Source organism: Mastigoproctus giganteus, chromosome 4, assembly GCF_048544385.1.
Source record: "Mastigoproctus giganteus isolate SK-2022 chromosome 4, ASM4854438v1, whole genome shotgun sequence".
NCBI lineage: Eukaryota > Metazoa > Arthropoda > Arachnida > Uropygi > Thelyphonidae > Mastigoproctus > Mastigoproctus giganteus.
Window position 1 is genome coordinate 184,669,241 of NC_143578.1, and position 21,211 is coordinate 184,690,451.

The window sequence follows — 21,211 nt, forward strand, 5'->3', positions numbered from 1 at the left end:
TTCACATGCGGGAACAGTGCAAAGTCGCAGGGAGCAAGGTCTGGACTCTAGGGAGGGTGCTCGAGAAGTTTCAGTTCTGTCGTGGTCAAATATTCGGTGCAGGCTTTGGTGCGGTGAGCTGGAGCATTTTCGTGATGGAGGTACCAGGTGTCCATTCTTGACTTTGGCCGCAGGTTCTTCATAGATCCAATGACTTTAGGCAGGCATTGTTCAGTATACCACATAGCTGTGACTGCCTTCTGCGTGTCCAAAACGACACGTTCCACAATTCCACTCGATTTGAAAAATACAGCTATCATTTTCTTCTTTACAGATCGGGATTTTCTGACAATTACGGGTGTGTCGTCATCATCAAAGACTCAAACTTTGTTTTGAGCCTTGGTCGGCAGATCGTAATAGTACAGCCAAGTCTCGTCACCTGTCACGATGTTGTTCGCATACCGAGATTGTCCCTTATCAAACTTTTTTAACATCTCCCGGCACCAAGTCACACGTCGTGTCATCTGCTCTTCAGTCAGTTGATGCGGCACCCAGAGAGAACAAAGTTTCTTCACGTGCAAATGATCTTGCAGAATCGAACGAATTGCTGGTGCATTTAGGCCCAAAGTATCCTCTATCTGTTGGTAGGTCACTCGCCTGTTTTCGTCAAGCATTTTCCTCACAGCAGTAACGTTTTCCTCCGTAACTGACGTTCGTGGCCTTCCCGGCCTCTCAGAATCCTCCAGAGTGAAATTTCCCCTTTGGAATTCTCTATACCACCTGAATATCGTTGTACGATGTGGACAATCATCATCTAGTGCAAGAGTCATTTCTTCTAAGCACTGGTCTATGGTTAAACCACGCACGAAATTATACCGCAAAACTGTCCTTATCTCATTTCGTGACCACGATGCCATCGCAAGCACTTTACACTCTCACTACTAATGAATAACTGAGCCCATCGACTTGGCGCGGCGGCTACTATGCACGTATGAACATGTCTCAACATGCAGCAACAAGCAGCTTCCTGTGATTCATTGTTGCGTCATATTGCAAAACTTTCCTAGTACCCTTTGTATATATATATTTGTTATAGCCTAATAAAATAAGTACGTAATATTTAATAGGTCAATAAGTTAGTTATTGTAGTAAAGGCTAAAAATGTAAAAAACCGAATTTACTCGTGTATATGAATACAAAAATATGTATATCAACGTGCAGACCACAATAGACATGTAGATCAAAACCACTTAAGGAACTATATAATTGTCTATGCCGGCTCCCATAGCCAAACCCTGGAAAGAATTATAATTAGCAATACAATGTAAAGATAAAAAATTGTTAATTATAGGTACATAGATACATTGAAAGGGACTTTTACAAGGTCATCTTGCCTGTTAACTACTAAATTATAACTTATACTATTTTATTAATATATTGGACCTTGTTAAACAGGCAGATGACAACTGAAACAGATATCTCTGTTAATTATTGGTGGGATATATTGAGAGGTTTTGCCCTTGAAAAAGTCCTTTTCAATGTATCTATGTACCTATAATTGACCATTTTTTATCTTTACATTGTATTGCTAATTAGAATTCTTTTCAGGGTTTGGCTATGGGAGCCGGCATAGACAATTATATAGTTCCTTAAGTGGTTTTGATCTACAGGTCTATTGTGGTCTGCATGTTGATATACATATTTTTGTATTCATATACACAAGTAGATTCGGTTTTTTACATTTTTGGCCTTTACTACAATAACTAACTTATTGACCTATTAAATAGTACGTACTTATTTTACTTAGGCTATAACAAATAGTATACCGACGGATGTAATGTACAATCGATTATAGATGGCATTAATCCGATCTGGATTATATTATATCATATATAAAATTTTTATAAATACTCCTGTCATTGATATATATAATGTATTCATAACAAGTAGCGAATAGTAACGGCTTGACAAGAATGATAATTAAAAAATTGGTATGGATTATGTACAAGAGGCACTGCCTGTTATAGCAGAAATACCCAACGGCCATAATGGAATTTAGATAAGTAGATTAGAGTATAAATGGAGGAATGTTGACCACATCAGTTGTATTAACAATGGAAAAAAGAAATAGGTACCTGTAATGTAAAAGGTAAATCAAAATAAAATTAAATAAAAATACATATATTTTTAATATGTATATATTAATGCTATAGATCCAATGATTTTTACTTTGTCATCAAGAGTCAGCAGCCAAAACCAATAGATATATAGCAAGAAGCATGGCCTCTGTTTCTGCTATGAAATACACATAGCAAGAGGTAAAAAAGTAGGCTGACGTATATTTCATAGTCGACCCGACAGAGACCAACAAGGAAAGGAATGAAAATCTGATCAAATCTAAAGTTAAAAATAAAAGTAAAAATTAAGATTAAATTTTAAAAAATTAAAATAGCAAGCAACCCAAGAGGAATTTAAAAACAAAAGTAAATTAAAATGCAGACAAGATGATATTGACAAAGGCAGACAACTACGGCGATGCCAAGCAGGAGCCGGTGAAATGGGCTGAGAGGAGAAAATGTCAGCCAAGCTGTATCAGTGAAACAAACAAGTTAGTAAATTAGTTCTGTACCTGTAAAATAAATTAGTTCTAATTTACTAACTTCTTTGTTTCCCTGATACAGCTTGGCTGATGTTTGTTCCCCTCAGCCCATTTCGCCGGTTCCTGCTTGGCACCGCCATAAGTTGTGTGCCTTTGTCGATATCATCTCGTCTGAATTTTTACTTTTGTTTTTAAATTCCTCTTGGGTGGCTTGCAATTTTATTTTTTATTTTATTTCTTTTTATTTAATCTTATCTTAATTTTTAATTTTTACTTTAGATTGTTTGATTGGATTTTCTTTCCTTTCCTTTCCTTGTTGGTCTCTGTTGGGTCGGCTATGAAATATACATCAGCCTACTTTTTTTTTTACCTCTTGCTCCATATATTTCATATCAGAAACAGAGGCCTTGCTTCTTGCTATATTTCCATTGGTTTTGGCTGCTGACCTTTGATCATGAAGTTAAAATCATTGGATCTATATCATTAAGTACTGTATGTATTTTTATTTTAATGTACCTATTTATTTTTTCCATTTTTAATACAATTGATGTGGTCAGCATTCCTCCATTTATACTCTAATCTATATATCTATCTATCTGCACCCTCACGTTTGACTACTTGGCTATGACTTATTTAAAAAAAAAAAAAAAAATGGAATTTTGTTATATATCGTGACAGACATTTGCTTTTGAGCTCCTGCCTTTTTGCCATTTTTCTGGGAGAATCCCAGTCAAGATTTATATTGTTTGATTCCTCTTCGGGAGAGCTTTTGAGTAGTAATAATTTTGTTTGTGTAGATTTAGTGGAGTTTTAGTTGGGTTAGATCTTAATTTTCAACTTTAGCCATGGAAGGCTGGCTGTTCTAGTAAAGCCTTTATTCCACCCCAGCAGTTGTCCCCAGCTATAGCCAGCAAAGGTCAAAGAAGCACAGCAACGGAACCTACAGCATCTGCCAGTGACCCTGACACTGGAAGCCACACTCTGCGACAACAAGTGAATACCTCAAGGTCCAAAGGCCCCAGGTGCCAAGTGATTTTGTGATCAAATGTTTTTGCCTGTAAATTAGCGCTCTTTCTTGGTGAAATAAAATCGTTTCCTTATTTTCAGCATTACATTAACACTCAATTTATTCAGTAAAGAAAACACTTTACTGGATCAGAAGGAAAAGTAACCTTCTCTCTTTCTTTCTTCTCTTAATTTTTTGTTTTACTACTAACTCACTACTGCTTGGTCACAAAGGTGGCACTGCTCCTGCCTCCATGTGGCAGGGCTGGTAACCTGGAAGGGAAAAGCTCTCCCTTCCAGGGCAAAATGGAGCAAACCATTCCTAAAACCCAGAAATCCACTGGGTGCATAGATGAGACCCCCCTCCCCACAGGGAGAGAACAGTCTGAGACTGATTTTGTAGCAGCTAAACGTCAAAAGACTGACATAGCCAGAATCAAAACTCCAACTTTCCTTATTGTTCACTTGAGCCAAGAACAACCTATTGGTAAACCTTTGCCATTTCTAGTGCAGAAATGCCTAGAAAGCATAATAGGTACCCCAAAGACAGTTCATTGCTTAAGATGAGGTGACTTACTGGTTGAAGTTGCCACTGCACTAGCAGTGGCAACTTCAACCAGTAAGTCACCTGATCTGAGCAACTACTGAAACAAAAAACGTTTGGAACTTCTGTTACAGTTTCACCACACATCTCCCTGAACACGTCAGGAGGTGTCATCACTGATTGGGACCTCATGAACGTGTCAGATGAAGAGCTAAAACAGGAATTACAAGACCAAGGAGTCACAAATGTCAGAAGAATAATGACAAAGAAGGATGGCATACTAGTTCCTACTCGAAACGTAATACTCACTTTCGATAACCCTAAACCACCAACAGCTATCAAAGCAGGTTATCTTAATTGCCGTGTTAGAGCATACATTCCAAACCCCTTACACTGCTACAAGTGCCAGAAGTTTGGGCACTCACAGACAGTCTGCAGAGGAGCAGCTGCCTGTACCGCATGTGGATCCACTGCACACACGATTACTGATTGCACAGCTACAATGCCTAGTTGTCCTAACTGCAAAGAAGCTCATCCGGCGTTTTCTAAGGAGTGTCCCCTTTGGAAAAGGGAAAAAAATGTACAGCAGTACAAAATTGAACACAATGTCACCTACCAAGAGGCCAAAAATTTCTTTCCAGCCCTGAATGCTAATAAACCAACCTATGCTCAACCCAATCAGTGGTAACCACACCACCCAATGAATCACTATCTGATTGGGCAAGGTCAGTATTGGCCACGATTCCACTAAACCAAACGGCAAGCAAAAAAAGAAAAGCAATAAATACACCGAATACTGTACTACCAGATGCCATCCCTCAGGAAAACCCTACAGTACGTACTTCTGATGAAAACCAAACAGATAGCATAGACTTAGAAGATAGCTCACAGCAAGATGAGCACATACTAGAACTTTATACTGATGAGGATATGGACACTGGAAAACCATACTTTCCAAAGAAGGAGAAAGCTAAGCGAAGCAAACCTTCAGCCCCTTGAAAGCAAATCAAGGGTTCTACTAAACCCAGATAATGCTTACATTTCTGCAGTGGAACTGTAGAGGATATCGCAGCAATTTAAATGACATCCAAGATCTCCTCACACAATATGATCCTATCGCCTTGTGTCTACAGGCAACCAATCTAACCTCACATATAACCGTTTATATCCGGAACTACATTATTCATCGGAAAGATCATATTGCAAACAACCTATACAGTCTGGCACATGGAGATGCTACGTTGATAATCAGCACTCAAATACCCTCTAAACCACTCCCATTGAAAACAAACCTTGAGGCAGTTGCGGTACGAGTCAATGTTAATTTTGACTTGACTATCGTCTCGCTATACTTGCCCTCTAATCAAAATATAAGCTATGCTGACCTAGAAGAACTAACTTCCTCAACCCTACAACTTCCTCAACCCTACTTCATCCTAGGAGACCTCAATAGCCATCATCCTTTATGGGAAATCAAAACATGGACAGACGTGGACAAATTATAGAAAAATTACTTGACCAGCACAATTTGATTACTCTCAGTAATGGCGCACACACTTATACACATTTACCTACAGGATCTACTTCAGCTATTGATGTGTCTCTATGCTCAGCATCCATATCCTCTATTTAGATGGTCTATTCATAGCAGTCCACTGGGTAGTGACCATCACCCAGTGATAAGTCGGATTGAAACAAACATCCCCCACTATTCAAACAGAACTGTCAAATGGAACTTTTTCAAAGCAAAATGGGACATATACAAGCAACTAGCAATACTGGAAGAAAAGCAGGTCCAGCAAACATCCGTCAACTTGGCCACAGAATATATATCTAACCAAATACAGTCAGTCCTCGTATAACACGTGTTTACATTACACGAATTCGATCATACACGATTTATAAATAGGGGAACGATATCTTATATAACACGAACCGAATTCGCTTATGCACGATTCGCCTTTGTGTTTACAAGAAATGGCAGTCGAACGCAGAATCACCCCAACGGAACCCAACACGATAGGAATGAAGAGAAGATTCTAAAAATGTATTTATGTGTTTTATATCAGTGAAGGGGAAACACATTTCACCATAATAACGTAAAAACCCACACAATTCCAGCTATCGGTATAATTGCAAATGCAATTAGATCGAGTTTACTACCAGTTTATAACAGATTCCACTCCAGAAACGCAACTGGAAATTGTTTTTATTGTTTTATGGTAGTAACCCCTAGAAATGTGCTTTAGTAAAATATGACGTGTTAATAGTGTATCTCTGCCTTTACGGTGTTGTTTATTCAGTTGCTACACGCACGCAGCTTTGTTTATGTATATCAAGCATGCCTCCTCGTTTGTAATTGTGCTTTATTCCCTGAAAATGAGTAAAATACTTAAAAGGTGTGAAAAGGAAGCGTCCTGGTGAAGACACTGCAGATTCAGAGAGTAAAAGAAAAGCAATATCGATAAACAGAGGCGGATTGGGTCAAAAATTCTTACCCGGGAAAATTAATAGTGGCCTCATACTATGGTTTATGGCCAAAATCACACAAGCCTCCGGCCAACCGGGGTTTCCCCTGTAAGGCTTATGACCAGTAAGCCTCTGTCGATAGAGAAAAAATATGAAATTGTGAAACGCTTTGAGCGAAATGAAAGACCATGTGAAATTATCAGTGCCCACCTGACCTGGTTTCTAGTCCAAAACAACCTTCTTAACCCAATACAATGTGGTTTCTGTGAAGGCAGATCCACTCTTGACTTACTCATCAGGGCAGAAATAAGCATCTGTGATGCTTTTGTACGAAAAGACCAGAACACTATGTCATGGTTCTCTTTGACATAGAAAAAAGCGTTTGACACAGCTTGAAGTTATGGTATAATGCGAAACCTATACGATCTAGGACTATGCTGACACCTGCCAAAATTTATCAGAAACTTCCTCTATCGTCGCTCATTTCAAGTTAGAATCGACAACCAGTTTTATCCAGGAAGAAGGGGTCCCACAATGTTCAGTACTAAGTGCCACCCTATTTAACATAACAATGAACTCCATAACACAGGATCTACCACAGACAGTGTCCACTACTCTGTATGCTGATGACTTCAGTATCTCCTGCCATTCACCTAATATGCGAATGGTAGAAAGACAGTTGCAAGGTGCCATCAACAAAGTTGTAAAATGGTCCCAAAAAAATGGTTTACTCCTCTCACCACAAAAGACTGTCGGGATACACTTCTGTAGGAAGCGTAACCTACATCCAGACCCAGAACTTCACCTAGAACATCAAATGATCCCAGTGATTCGCAGTGTCTGCTTTCTTGGTGTGGTTCTAGACCAAAAACTTTAGCCACCTCGAACATATAAAAGAGCTCCAGATTACTTGCCTTAAGAAACTTAACATCTTAAGGGTACTATCTGGCACAAGATGGGGAGACGACCGTTACACGCTACTGCATTTGTATCATGCATTAATACGGTCATGTCTAGACTACGGCTGTGTGGTCTACAGCTCTTCTAGGCCAAGTGCCTTACGTTGGCTTGACCCCGTACACCACAGTTCTCTCCGGCTTGCACTAGGGCATTCCGTACATCGCCAGTTCAGAGCTCATATGCTGATGCAACTGAAACCTCTTTACATTTATGCAGAGAAATGCTTCTGTTAAACTATGCAGCAAAGGTTAAAAGGAAACTAGGCAACCCTACTTGGAATGGACTTTTCTCGCCCAAATGGGAGAACCTTTACAGAGCCTATCCATCTAAAAACCCATCAACAGGGATACGCCTACATTCCCTGCTCAGTGACTGGCAAATTGACCTTAGCACGTTACAGCCTACTATTTCTCGGACAGCTCCACCTTGGATGTATCAGATACTGCTGTGCAACCTGTCACTCACATCATTGGGGAAACACACCTTATCCCAACAGAACATACTGCAAATTCATGCCGCATTGCCCAGCATGCAGAGTACATGCCAATCTACATGGATGGATCTAAAACTGACACCCATGTTGGTGCAGCAACAGTTTTTCCCAACCTTACCATAGCCAAGAAACTTCCCGTTGAATGCAGCAGCTGCACTGCAGAACTCTGTGCTACTTCATAGTGTTAAATTTCACCTTATCAACAAATATATTGAACAGTGTGATAAATACAGACTCCATTAGTGCTATCCAAGCTATACAGCAGAATAAAAATCACGATAACCCCTTACTCATACAGATTTCAAATACCATGACTAAGCTAAATAGGAAGAAACAAAAAGTCATCTTTTGTTGGATCACTGGTCATGTGGGAATTTCTGGAAATGAACGTGCTGATCTAGCTGCGAAAACTGCTATAGATGAACCGTTTAGTGTACTGATTACAGACTACAAGTCAATTATAAAGAAGCGGTGTCTTGAAAAATGGCAACACATCTGGCAAAGTCAAGTTGAGAACAAACTACTCTGTATAAAGTGGTCATGTGGGAATTTCTGGAAATGAACGTTCTGATCTAGCTGCGAAAACTGCTATAGATCCTATAGATGAATCGTTTAGTGTACCGATCACAGACTACAAGTTAATTATAAAGAAGCGGCGTCTTGAAAAAATGGCAACACATCTGGCAAAGTCAAGTTGAGAACAAACTACTCCGTATAAAGAAACATCTCCAACCTTGGAAATCCAATATACATGAAAACAGGCATGAAGAAGTCGTATTAGCCCGACTATGACTAGGCCATACGCATCTGACACATCTTTATCTTCTTGCAGGTACTGATCCATCACTGTGTACAAATTGCAACACTCAGCTCACTGTTCAACATGTACTCATTGATTGCCCCAAATACAATAGTGACCAACAAGCTATGTTTACCTCTTTTTCCAGGACGAACACCTCTTTCAGTATTGCCGACCTTCTGGCCGATACTCCACGTGAACAAAATTTTTTCATTCCTTAAACAGATACAACTGTACAATGCAGTGTGAACTTCAACATTTATATACATAAACTGTGTATTTAACATTACCATAGTTAGGTGCATTATGGCCTTGCTGCTCTTTGCACTGTAAAGCCCATAAACAAACAAACAAACAATCAAGGTCCAAAAGGTCAGTAACTGTTAATACTTATGCTAATGCCGTATCTAATGGATTATGCTTGCCACTAGCGAATATCCCTCTCTCGTGACCCACAATAGGACATACATGGTTGAACAATGCTCCAACATATGAAGCAACCGCTATTACTTCTAGGGAAGATGATGGAATAGTAATCTTTGCATACCTTACAGCGGTCGCAGAGAAAGTACCACCGAAAAATATTACTTGTACCTCCTGTGTGGCAGGAACCGTGCAGGTGTACTTCAGCCACCCCTCCTGGGTGCAAATTATCCTGCAAAACAGAATAGACATTGGTCTTCATCACCTGGAAGTGGTGCCAATTGCCTTGGCACCAATGAAAGTTACAATACCAAATGATGTCCCACCTGAAATTTCTTATCAATTTCTCAGAGTAATTTTTATCCAAATACAGATCTGTTACCGGGAAAATATGCACGCTTTCTGCAGGCAACCACGAAACCAGAATTTTCGCATATAAAAAGCTACTACAGGCAAGCACTTATGCACTTTATTATTATTATTATTATTATTATTATTATTAGCTATATGGTGCAAGGAAGCCTGAGGCTTATGCAGCATCAGCCAAAAAAAAAAATTACCGAATTACCCTGAGAGAGAGAGAGAGAGAGAGTCAAAAGGGAATCACCAAGAAAAAGAAGAATGATGATATCCAGCTCAGGACCCTGGGTGTGCCAAGCCCATACTCACCAGATGTGAGCCCCCACACTTCGCCAACAATGATGCAGCAAACAACATCCCAAAACTCATCAACACCGATTTAAGCAGAATCACTTACACCTTTATACCTCCATTTCCTCTCAGTGTTTCTTCTTCCATGAAGAGGGCTACATCAGGAAAAACTGCCTGCATATCTCTAACTCCTCTGAAAGTAATACTGAAATTCAGGTGGCACCAACCGGGGTCAGGCCTGGTCCACAAAGCAGTCTGGCTGTTGGAAACAATGGGGATACAGAAGAAACCATCAAACAGTCTGAGATGTTTCCCACACCAAGCACGTCAGAAAAAGAAAATTCAAAGATCACAGAGGACAAGGACACACTCCCTTTCGGAAGACCCACCAACCGAAACAAGAGGGTTTTCTCGGAATCAACCCTCAAGGCAATCCATACCCAAAGTCACAAAACAGAAGAAGACAATGTATACTCTGGTAGGAAAAGAGCCAACTGCTAACCAAAACAACAGGAAGGATGAAAATAAATACAGAATACCACAGAAGTCAAATGCTTAGATCCCAAATAAGCCCATCATACCATCAAGTATGGAAATAAATAAGCAGGTAGAAACCACCAACAACTCAAATGAAGAACTTGAATTTCTGGGGACCGAAGAAGAGAACAACCATGATTCCCATGATTCAGAGGACGAGGAGAGGGGAAAGCAATTTTCCCTATGCTAACAGCTATCTAACTGTGGAAAAACTACGCTCCTTTCTACGGGAAGTACGTGACTCCCCACAAGCTGGACAGCTCTGAAGTTCACCACTAACATACCAGAGCTTATCTCACAACTTAAGGACCTGTGTTTTAAACTAAAAGGAAAAAAAAAAAAAAAAACAGGGCAGATGTGAATAGATCCAAGCACCTGTACTACTTGATTAACAGGCTTGGACAGCAATACCATCAATCAGGATGCTAACAGCTCCAAAACTTGCAAAACCCCTTACCTTTATTCCTACAGATAATGATGACACTTAGCATGCTTTCACTTAGTGCAAGAGGATGGGCCTCTACATTGCACAATAAGCTGGCCATTCACCAGGTCCAACGACATCATGCCGACCAACTCTTCCTACAAGAAACAAATATTAAAGCAGACATAAGGCCATCCTTGAAACGGGCAGATTGGCCATATGCATTCCATCATTCTACAACCCAACTACATCATAGAGTAGGAGTGAGTATTGGCATTTATCATAAGTCTGCCTGTAAGCTCAGTGTGATAACAGAGATTTCTGGCTATGCAATTTATGCCCTCCTGGATACACCCCAGAAAGAAACCCTTCACCTTTTTAACATATACATGCCACAGCAGGACAGACTTGCTATTCAAATAACCAACTTCATACAAAGCCATCACCCTACTATAGATCAGGAACACCATTCTTACTGGTGACTTCAACTGCACCCTTGACCCAGAAATGGACAGAGCGCAATGCACTGAGCACTGCACAACATTAATCAACGACCTGCAGGCCTTGATAAACAGCAATGAACTGGTCAATGCATTTAGACACCGGCACCCAGAAGAAAAGTCCTACACCTGGAGATCAGCAAATACAGCATCTGGAAGACTACCTTACCAAGCCCGACTGGACAGATACTACATCCCAAAACAAACCATTCCGCTGGTCAGAAGCATTGCACATTTGCCATCTTATATCTCAGATCACTCCTTTATCAAATTACAGCTCTCCTTCTCACACAATCACTTCAAAAGTGGAGGTTCTTATTGGACGTTCAACAATAGCCTTCTTCAAAACAGGGAATACATCTCTAAGCTTCAAGATCTGATATCCAATCTTGCCCAATCCAAAGACAGATTGGAGCCCATGAACACGTGGTGGCCTAGATTTAAAAATCAACTGAAATCATTCTCTCAAACCTACAGCCATCGGAAAAGTCAACAAAAGCGTAATAACCTCTATCAACTTGAGCAAAGACTGAAGAATCTTTCACCTGATAGTGAGGCCCATCAGCCAACACTACAAGCCATACAAACCCACTTAGAACACTCTGCAAAAGGTGCCCTACTGAGATCAAGATACACCCACAAATCTTTCTGATGCTCCGGCCAAATACTTTCTCATTAAAATGCAGACATCACAAAGCAGTCACCATCACTGCCATTCTGCTGCAAGATGGAAACATCACTTAAGACCCAGAGGAAATCTTCTCTGAAGTAACAAGATTTTATAGAGAAATTTACAATTCCCAAGAAACCTCTACAAAAGCAACCAAGGAAATCCTTTCAGGACTTAAAAAAATATCCCATATGGCCCAATGCAGTATGGAGGAACCAATCACCCTACAAGGACTAACAGCAGCAGCATGCAAAGCCCTTTCCACAAATAGATCATCAGGTTTGGACGAACTGAATTCTTCCAAACGTTTTGGGATCAATTTGGAGTGCTACTTTTTCGAATGCTTGAAGAAGCCCAGTCCCATGGACTATCAGGTTCGGTCACCACCTCTGTTGTTCGACTGATTCCCAAGAAAGGGGATTGCACCAACCTACAAAACTGGAGCCCAATTTCCTTAATGAATACGGACTGTAGAATTATTTCCAAAGCCATCGCCAATAGATTAAAATGCATTCTCCCTGATATCATCAATCACCAACAAACATACACAGCACCTGGAAGATCGATTCACGACAATCTTCATCTGATCCATGACCTCCTCTGCAATGCAAACAGCCAAAGAGAACTCCTAGCACTTATTAGCCTTGACCAGGAAAAGGCTTTCAACAGCATTGAACACAGCTACCTTTTTCAAACCTTGAAAGCTTTCTGATATGGATCCTATATCATCAGAACAATCCATCTGCTATACAAGGAAGCTAAATTCTGCTTGAAACTGAAAAACTAGCTCACCTGCCACTTTCTATATTCCAGAGGGATAAAACAAGGCTGCCCACTCTCTGGGCAACTCTACACAATTGCCATAGAACCATTCCTTAATAAAATTTCCACCAGTCTACAATCCCAACAAATGCTGCTACCAGATAACCCATTCAGCATAATCAGATGACGTCACAATTGCAATACGCCATGAGAGCGAATTTGAAGACATTCAGAAGGCTCGTGATCTCTATGCTCAAGCATCAGGCGTTTGGGCTGGCAACTGAAAAACCAAGCGGCCTTTGGGCTGGCAACTGAAAAACCAAAACAGACTCCCCTATCCAATGCACATGGTCCAGCAAGGGATAGAAATATCTAGGTATGTACCTCGGCAAGGCGCACGGGTGCATAAGTACACATGCCTTGAGTGACCGGGTTCAAGCCCGTGACTGCTGAATACGGTGCTGTTTCTTGTATTCTGTCTATCTTGTGAACTCCTCTGACTGTTTGGTCACCCCAGAGTATAAACAGAAAATATTATTTAAAATGTAGTCATAATATTATTATTTTCAGGCAATACAAAATGTATTATCTGAAAATAATAATTAAAAATTAATAAGAATTTCCATTGTTGTTTAACCCCTGGCTTGTAACCGTGAAGGGTACTGTGTACAGCATGTGCGTTTTGTCTCCTTTTCTCCCAGAAGAACTGGCCCGAATTGCTGAGTTGTTTCAACAGAGTACTCGGGGAAACGGAGTAGCATGTGCGGCACATATTCGCTGAGAGGAAGAGTGCTTGTGGTCAATCAGATGGCAGCAAGCATTCTCTGGCACACCTTAAAAGTTCTCACTCCACCTGTTGACTTCCTGCACCAAATCCAGGCATCTGTCTGAAGCTTCCTTTGGAACAGAACCAACTGGATGTCCTGTTCCAAACTCAGCCAGCCGCTCACTCATGGGGGTTGGTCTCTCTTGATGACAAGATCAGAGCATTCCAGATCACCTTTCTTCTTAAGACACTGCAAATGAAATACCCACATTCCATCACTACTGATAAACTACTACTAGCAACAGCCACTAGAGGACTATCTCTTTCAACAATATTGAGAATGGATATGGCACCATCACCACTCGAAATATTGCCCGTCTGTAAAGATGCACTGCACTGCTGGAAAAAGCTAAACCTTCACCATATTCTTAAGGGAACATCCCTTCCCGCAATACTTTCAGAACTGCTCTTCTACAATAAAAGAATAATAGACCTTGCACTGATGATATTCTCTTCTTTCCTACATGGAACTGGGCAGGAATAAGAACCATAAGCGACCTCCTAACACCAAGCCTTGAATGGGAAGAATCAGAACCCTTGACCATTAAAACCATAAATGCAAAGCAGCAACACAGACATCTAAAATCAGCGATTGCACAAGCTTTTCCAGATATCACTACAGCTAAAGGGATTGGGAATATGACCAGATCCTCACCTATGCTGACCTTCGTCATCACATCACCAGAAGACACGGTACCCTTGTCTCCTGCACCCTCCAAAAAAGTCTATCAACTAATCATGTCTCGCATGCAGCCATGATTTTCCCATCATCCACCTGCCAAGCTCTCCCTGTACCCCTCTCCACTCACTACAAGCCACCATCTAACTTTCAATGGAACCTTCCATACAGAACTAAATGTTCCAAATCGGACACAGACATCCAGTGGAGACTGTGGCACAACATCCTTCCTACCCCAGTCAAGCTACAAATCTTCGGGTTACACACCTCAAACTACTGCCTCTTCTGCGCCACTCCAGGTATCCTGGAACACACACACACACACCTGGTGTGCCCTGTAAACAAGGAACTAATCAAATACGCTTTGGATGCAGCAGAGCTTGCCTGCAACCACGCCCACACTCAGGAGGACTACTGGTACCTACTCCACTCTGAGCAGACAAAACACACCAGTTGTAACTACTTATTCATCGCTGCCAAGGCAGTCATTTACAACTTCTATTTGAAGCACACAAGAAGCAGTGACGACGTACCTCCCGTCAACAAGTCAACGCAACATCTCAAGTGGAGCCTACGGAGGAAGTTGCAGAGCAGACTTCTGCTCGAATTCCACTGTAAACGACCAGAAACTCTCGATCATCTTAACAGTGAATGGAACAGTGGCGGGTCACCTCTTCACCATCACTGAAGAGTCCATCACTTTCAATGTGTGAAATATGAGACTGATCCAATGCACAGAAACTGTTTCTTAATTCCTGAAGTTAAAATGTTGAAATGTTTTTATTTAAAAATTTTTTTTTTTTTTTTTTTTCGCCAATGTACATAGAATGTAAATAGATTTTGCTGAAAATGTATCTATTGTTCATGTTTAAATAAAAAAAATAAAAATATATATATCTATCTATCTATATTCTGAGAAAAATTCTACCCCTTGAGCCTTGCACAATCTCTCCAGGGCCGAATTAATCAACAAAGCTCTCATCATATGCTTCCTCCTATCGTGTCTGGGCAGAATTGCAGACACTTTCAAATTCAACCCTAACTCACGGCTTTTTTTCAGCATTGACTTGTACTTGTTAAGTACACTGGACTCCCGCTAGTCCGAACTAATTGGGACCGAGCCCTGTTCGGAGTAGCAGAATTTCTGATTAGCCGAATAACGTACCCCAGATTTTAAAATGAATAAGGAGTGAGTGACGTTGATAGCTTGAAGTAATGCTTCAGGAAATCACAAGCTACCTTTGATGATGATCATTAAATCAGCGAAGCCGAGAGCGCTTTTAAAAATATGAACATTAACAATCTTCCAGTTCATTACAAAAGTCAAAAAAAAGCTTGGATGAACGGACAGCTTTTCATTGAGTGGTTTCATAATCGATTTGTCTCAGCAGTGAAACGTTTCAGCAATGAAAATGATTTGCCACCTCGCGCCATTCTCCTCATAGACAATGCGCCATCCCACCCAGACGTTTCCGAGTTTACATCAGGGGATATAAAGGCAGCTTTCTTATCGCCTAATGTAACACCGTTATTACAGCCCATGGACCAGGGGGTGTTACAGTCTATCAAGCTTGCATACAGAAAGAAATATCTTAGGTCCTTGATAGAAGATAACACCAATTCACTTCTTTACATGAGAAAATGAAACAAGTGAACTTAAAAGATGTTGTATATTGGGTTGCTGAGCTGTGGGAGAGTGTAACCGGTGGCAAAAAAATAGCATCTTCTAATTGATTTTCATCGTTACGTCAAAAGAAATTAACAGAGTTTGTTACTTCTGAAAAATGGCTTTTGTTCCTGTTTTGATGTACAAGTATTGATCTGTAGTTTTAATAGGCCATGTCAAACACTGATTTATTAATTTTGTATTAGTACAGTACTACAATAAAATACAATTTTTTTTTGTGGAATTCTAAATGTCTTTGTACCATTTAATACCATTTAAATTTAACGTATTTAACATATATTTTGCGAACTAAAAAATTTCCTCTCCGCTGACCGAAACGTGTTCGGATTAGACGGACGTTCGGATTACCGGGGTTCGGATTAGCGGGATTGCACTGTAATTCCAACGGTCTTCTACTCTTTAATATTATTAGTGCTAACGTGTACAACAATATCAAACACAGCCACCTAATCAGAAAACCACATATCGTGCTTCAAAAATCCACAACACAGATTTTAAATGTTCCAGGTATCACTTATGATCAGTTTTGCATTCTGTACCAGACAATTTGATGATGTGCACTGTGCCACTGCTTTCTTATAAAATCTTATACCATGCAGCTTTTTTGTCACCTTCCTTTTATTTTGTATTTTATTTACTTTTATTTACCATCTTGTTGTCTCCCAAGTGTGAAGTTTTCAGAGCTGCTGTAAAAGATGATATCTGCTCTACAACATCATCAACCTTTGCCCCTGGCAGACATATCCTGGTCCTGTTCCATCTATCCTTTTTGCACAATATGTTCCCCGTTGTAATTGAAGCAAACTGAGCTATAACTTGAAACATTATCAAACAAATAACAGAAATACTTCAGGTTGGGTTTAGCTCTGCAGGTTGCCACATGGCATTCACTGGGCCTGCCATATTTTCATTATTTCTTATGTTGTGAAATATTTTTATCTAAAATTGATTAAAACTGATATAAATTTAGGAAAACAATCATCATGCTATGAGAGTTATAGAACATTATTCTACTAATAGTGCAAAGCCTCATTTTGTATGTTGCAATGAGCAAACTTGGTTTACTAATGTACAGTGCAGTGTAATACATTGCACTGATCTTAGAGGCCCTTCACCACAAGTTGCTTAGGCATTGCACTGTTCTAAATAAAATGCACTGCTCAAATGGAGAAGTATACATTTTAAATAAATAGCAATTTCCTTCTCCCTTGGAGGAGAGTTTTTTATTTAGAATAGTGCAATACCAAGGCCGCTTCCAGTGAAGGGCTTCCACTGTATACTATGTGATCAGTTCATTTTGTAAGAAATCCAGTTTGCTAATTTCTGTGAAAAAAAAATGATGCTTTGCCCTACCTGTACTATAAACACACACACACAGAAAAAATATTATACTGAATGCATCCATAAATCCTCGATTTGGATAGAATTAACTTTACTTGCCATCCACATAACAGAAATAGGTTTAAAACTAACTGTAGTAAACAAATCAAGGAAATAAATATGGTAGATAAGTATTTGAGATTAGTGATGTCCAATGTCAATCTGTTTGTGCCCATTGAATCAACATTGCAGCACTCGATTAACAGTCGCTGATCTAATCAATAAATGGAAATATCGTCATGCTACTACAGCTGGAAATGTTTGGGTTTAGAGATGCTTAGAAGAATGATTTGTGGGGATTACTCATCGATTACTGGCAACTAGGAGTTAAGGAAGGTGACAAAAAAGCTGCATGGTATAAGATTTTATAAGAAAGCAGTGGCACAGTGCACATCATCAACTTGTGTGGTGCAGAATGCAAAACCGATCATAAGTGATACCTGGAACATTGAAAATCTGTGTGATGGATTTTTGAAGCATAATATGTGATTTTCTGATTAGGCGGGTGTGGTTGTGTCTAACAAATGCCCAGAGAACTTTTATTTACCAGCTTGTTGTCTCCCAAGTGTGAAGTTTTCACAGCTGCTGTCACCATCTGTAGTGACTGGGGAGGAGGAGATTTAAAAGAAATTAACTTATTGGTCGGTCTCTCTCTCTCTCTCTCTCTCTCTCTCTCTCTCATGTAGACTCACGGATAAATTGATTTCTGCAATTTTGAATATTTTGCCTTTATTCTTTAATAACCTTTTCCTGACATACTAATTTTCTTTAATTATTTACCTACTAATAGTTGGTGAATCCAGTAAGAATGAAGGAACAGCTTGTGAGTCAGTTGAAGACACAGATCACAGACTTAGAACGGTTTATAGAATTTCTTCAAGGTACTAAAATTTTATATGCACCTTTAATATGTTTTAGAGTGAGAGCATATGCTTTGTTCCATGTATCTTTTTAAAGTACTAGATTTTGCTTTTATAAATTTTATAAATTATTTTTTAATGTGTTGAAACTGTTATATAATGAATTTCAAGTGGCCGGATTTTCTGTTATCTGCAGATGACTTAGGTCATCTGCAAATGCGACCCTGTCTATGTTGTCAGTATCCACTGCCAGGAATTCTTCCAGAACTAAGTTCCAAAATACAAGACTCAGAACTGAATCATAGGGACACCCTTGGGTTATATGGGTATGGTGCCACCCAAAATCCCGACAGCCAAAATCCTGACTTACCGATTGTATTTAAAAAAAACAAAGTTATAGTCTATATCTCAGAAACTGTTTTTGCAATAAAAAATGTTTTTCATGTAATCAAAATGGCCACTAAAAAACATAAAAAATTTATTTGAACACATGGAACATGTACATTGCAGTTATGCAAGCAGTGTATGATAATGTTAATATTTTGTCATATTAATGAATAAACACACACACATACTAACCGTATACGATCAGTTCACAAAAACCATATTACTGACAGTCACAGTTTAATGATATCAAAATCGCAGATTAAAATTTGCAAAAAATCATACAAATTATAATCAAACGTTTAAGTATTATAATAATCTTATATTTCAATAATCTTAATAATAATACTTAAATAATCTTAATTATAAGAAGAAAATGGGATATTAATCGGGGAAATAATCTTAAGTATTATAATAATAAGAAGAAAATGAGATTTTTTTCCTGTTACCCCTTTCAAAATATCCTGCTGGTGCCCATGATCATGCCTAAAATGTACTTGTCAAAGAAATTTGTGAAAGTACAACTAATAACAAATACCTGTATAATTACAGTTTTAGTTATGCTAATGATGTGATATAAAATTTACAGTTGAAATAAACCACATTCATAACATGTTTGAAATCCAATACATTCCCACACAGAGTTTCTTGATGCAAATTGCAGTGAATTCCAATCTGAGGTTCAGCTGCGATATATCATATCATTTTCTTGGTTATTCTACCCATAGAGTCCGTGTTTACACCAATCATATTTTTTGCATCGTCAGTTGTGACTCCTACCAGGTTTTTAACATTTAATCCTAACTTTTCAATAGATTGGCCAAAATTTTCAAAAAGATTTTCATCTGTAGTTGTTCCATGCATACTCAGTAGATCAGCTAAATCTTCAACTGGTACAAAATTATTATTAATTCCAAGTATGAAGATAAGGAGTTGGGGGCTGTGTCATTTACATCAGTACTGTCATCCAGTGCCACATTAAATTATTTCATTTGTTTTATGTTTTCCGAAAGTTGTTCGAACAAATTCTTTCCAATTACTTCTGATCTTTGCATAATTGTTTGTCGAGACAAACTAATGTTTTGTGTCATTGTTCGTTTCTCCGGAAAAATTTTTTCCGGTGCCTCCATAGCCAGGTGGGCAGGGTCCGCAGTGCGTAGCACATGCACTGCTGCTCCTGATTAGACCGGGGTTCGAGCCCGTGATCACCAAATACGGAAGATGCGGAAAGGTCAAGGAATGACCACCACCTATACCCAGAGCAATATGGCCTTAGTTGCTAATGCTCCTAAAAACCAAATAACAAACAAATTTCTTCCACAACTTTTAACGAATTTGCCATCACTGAATGGTTGACTTCCAAAAGCGATCAAATGTACAACTTGATCGCTTTACTGGCACTCACAGCAGATAAATTTCTTGACTGATACGTTTTCAGTGTGTTTTGTTGTTTTCTTAATTCATTTTGTAATTTTAAACACTTCTTTTTGCCACTCCTTTATAATGATCATAAGATTTATTCTTGGAATCATAGTGTCATTTTAAATTATATTCTTCAAAAAGTAACAGTATCCTTACACTCCAAACACACTGCATTTTCATCGTATTCATCAATGAAGAAATAGTCTTCAGTCCACCTTCGAATAAAAACATGACACTCCAAATTCACTTTCTGCTTTTGGAACATTTTTAAGGATGATTTTTTAATTCGATACAAATTAATAACAATTATATCACATTATTTTTTAATCACATTAATTTTATATCACATAACAAGTTATATCAAAATAGTAGAATTTCACAATATGAAAAGATTGATGCGAATATAAGTGTATTTAGCTTATGTATAAGTGTATATGGCTGCACCGGACTTCTAAAATGCTGTTTTAGTTCACTTTCCATGTGGGCTGTATTTGGTCTGTGGGCAGTAGGTTGGACACCACTGGTTTAAGGAATTGATTACACTTCCTCTATCAGAGACTGTAACGTGTGTCTTTGCTAGGCTAGATAAAGCAGAAATCAGATACTGCAGGATAATGTTTGTTGAGAGAGAGAGAGAGAGAGAGAGAGAGAGAGAGTTCAGTATTGACCTAAGTGACTTTGAATGTGGTATGATAGTTTACGTCATGTTTGTTGGTTCAAGCATCATGGGTAATTGCCACCTTCGTAATGTGCTCCCGTGTAGCAGTGTGGAAAAATTATGCAGGCAATAGGTTGCGTCAGAATAACTGCATAACATTGGTGGTGTGCAGCAGGTATATCAGAATGCACAGTTGCATAGTCAGATGATTTTTGGTACTTGTTGTTCTGTGCTTGATGATGGAGCAGTAGTGGATCCATCATAACTGCCACAGTTAAGTTGCTGGCACAATTGCAACAATTACTTTCATCAGGATAATGTGCATGTCCCAAGGAGTGGGACTGGTTCCAGGAGCATGAGTGAGACTTCACCATTTTTCTTGATCACCTGGGGACAGACGTATAGCTACAACAGTGAATAATAATAATAATAATAATACAGTAAAATCTCGTTAATACAAACTCAGTTTATACAAAGTACTCATTTATGTAAAGCACATA

At 39.1% G+C, this 21,211-nt stretch overlaps 1 protein-coding gene across 3 annotated transcripts in view; it reads left to right on the top strand.

The window, feature by feature from the left end:
• LOC150087252 (RUN domain-containing protein 1) overlaps positions 1–21,211 on the top strand; it is a 295,153-nt gene that overhangs the window by 89,649 nt on the left and 184,293 nt on the right. For all 3 annotated transcript variants that reach the window (XM_090371915.1, XM_090371918.1, XM_090371916.1), the window contains exon 7: positions 18,178–18,268. In XM_090371915.1, coding sequence (XP_090228041.1) covers positions 18,178–18,268 — 91 coding nt within the window. The remainder of the gene's footprint in view (positions 1–18,177; positions 18,269–21,211) is intronic.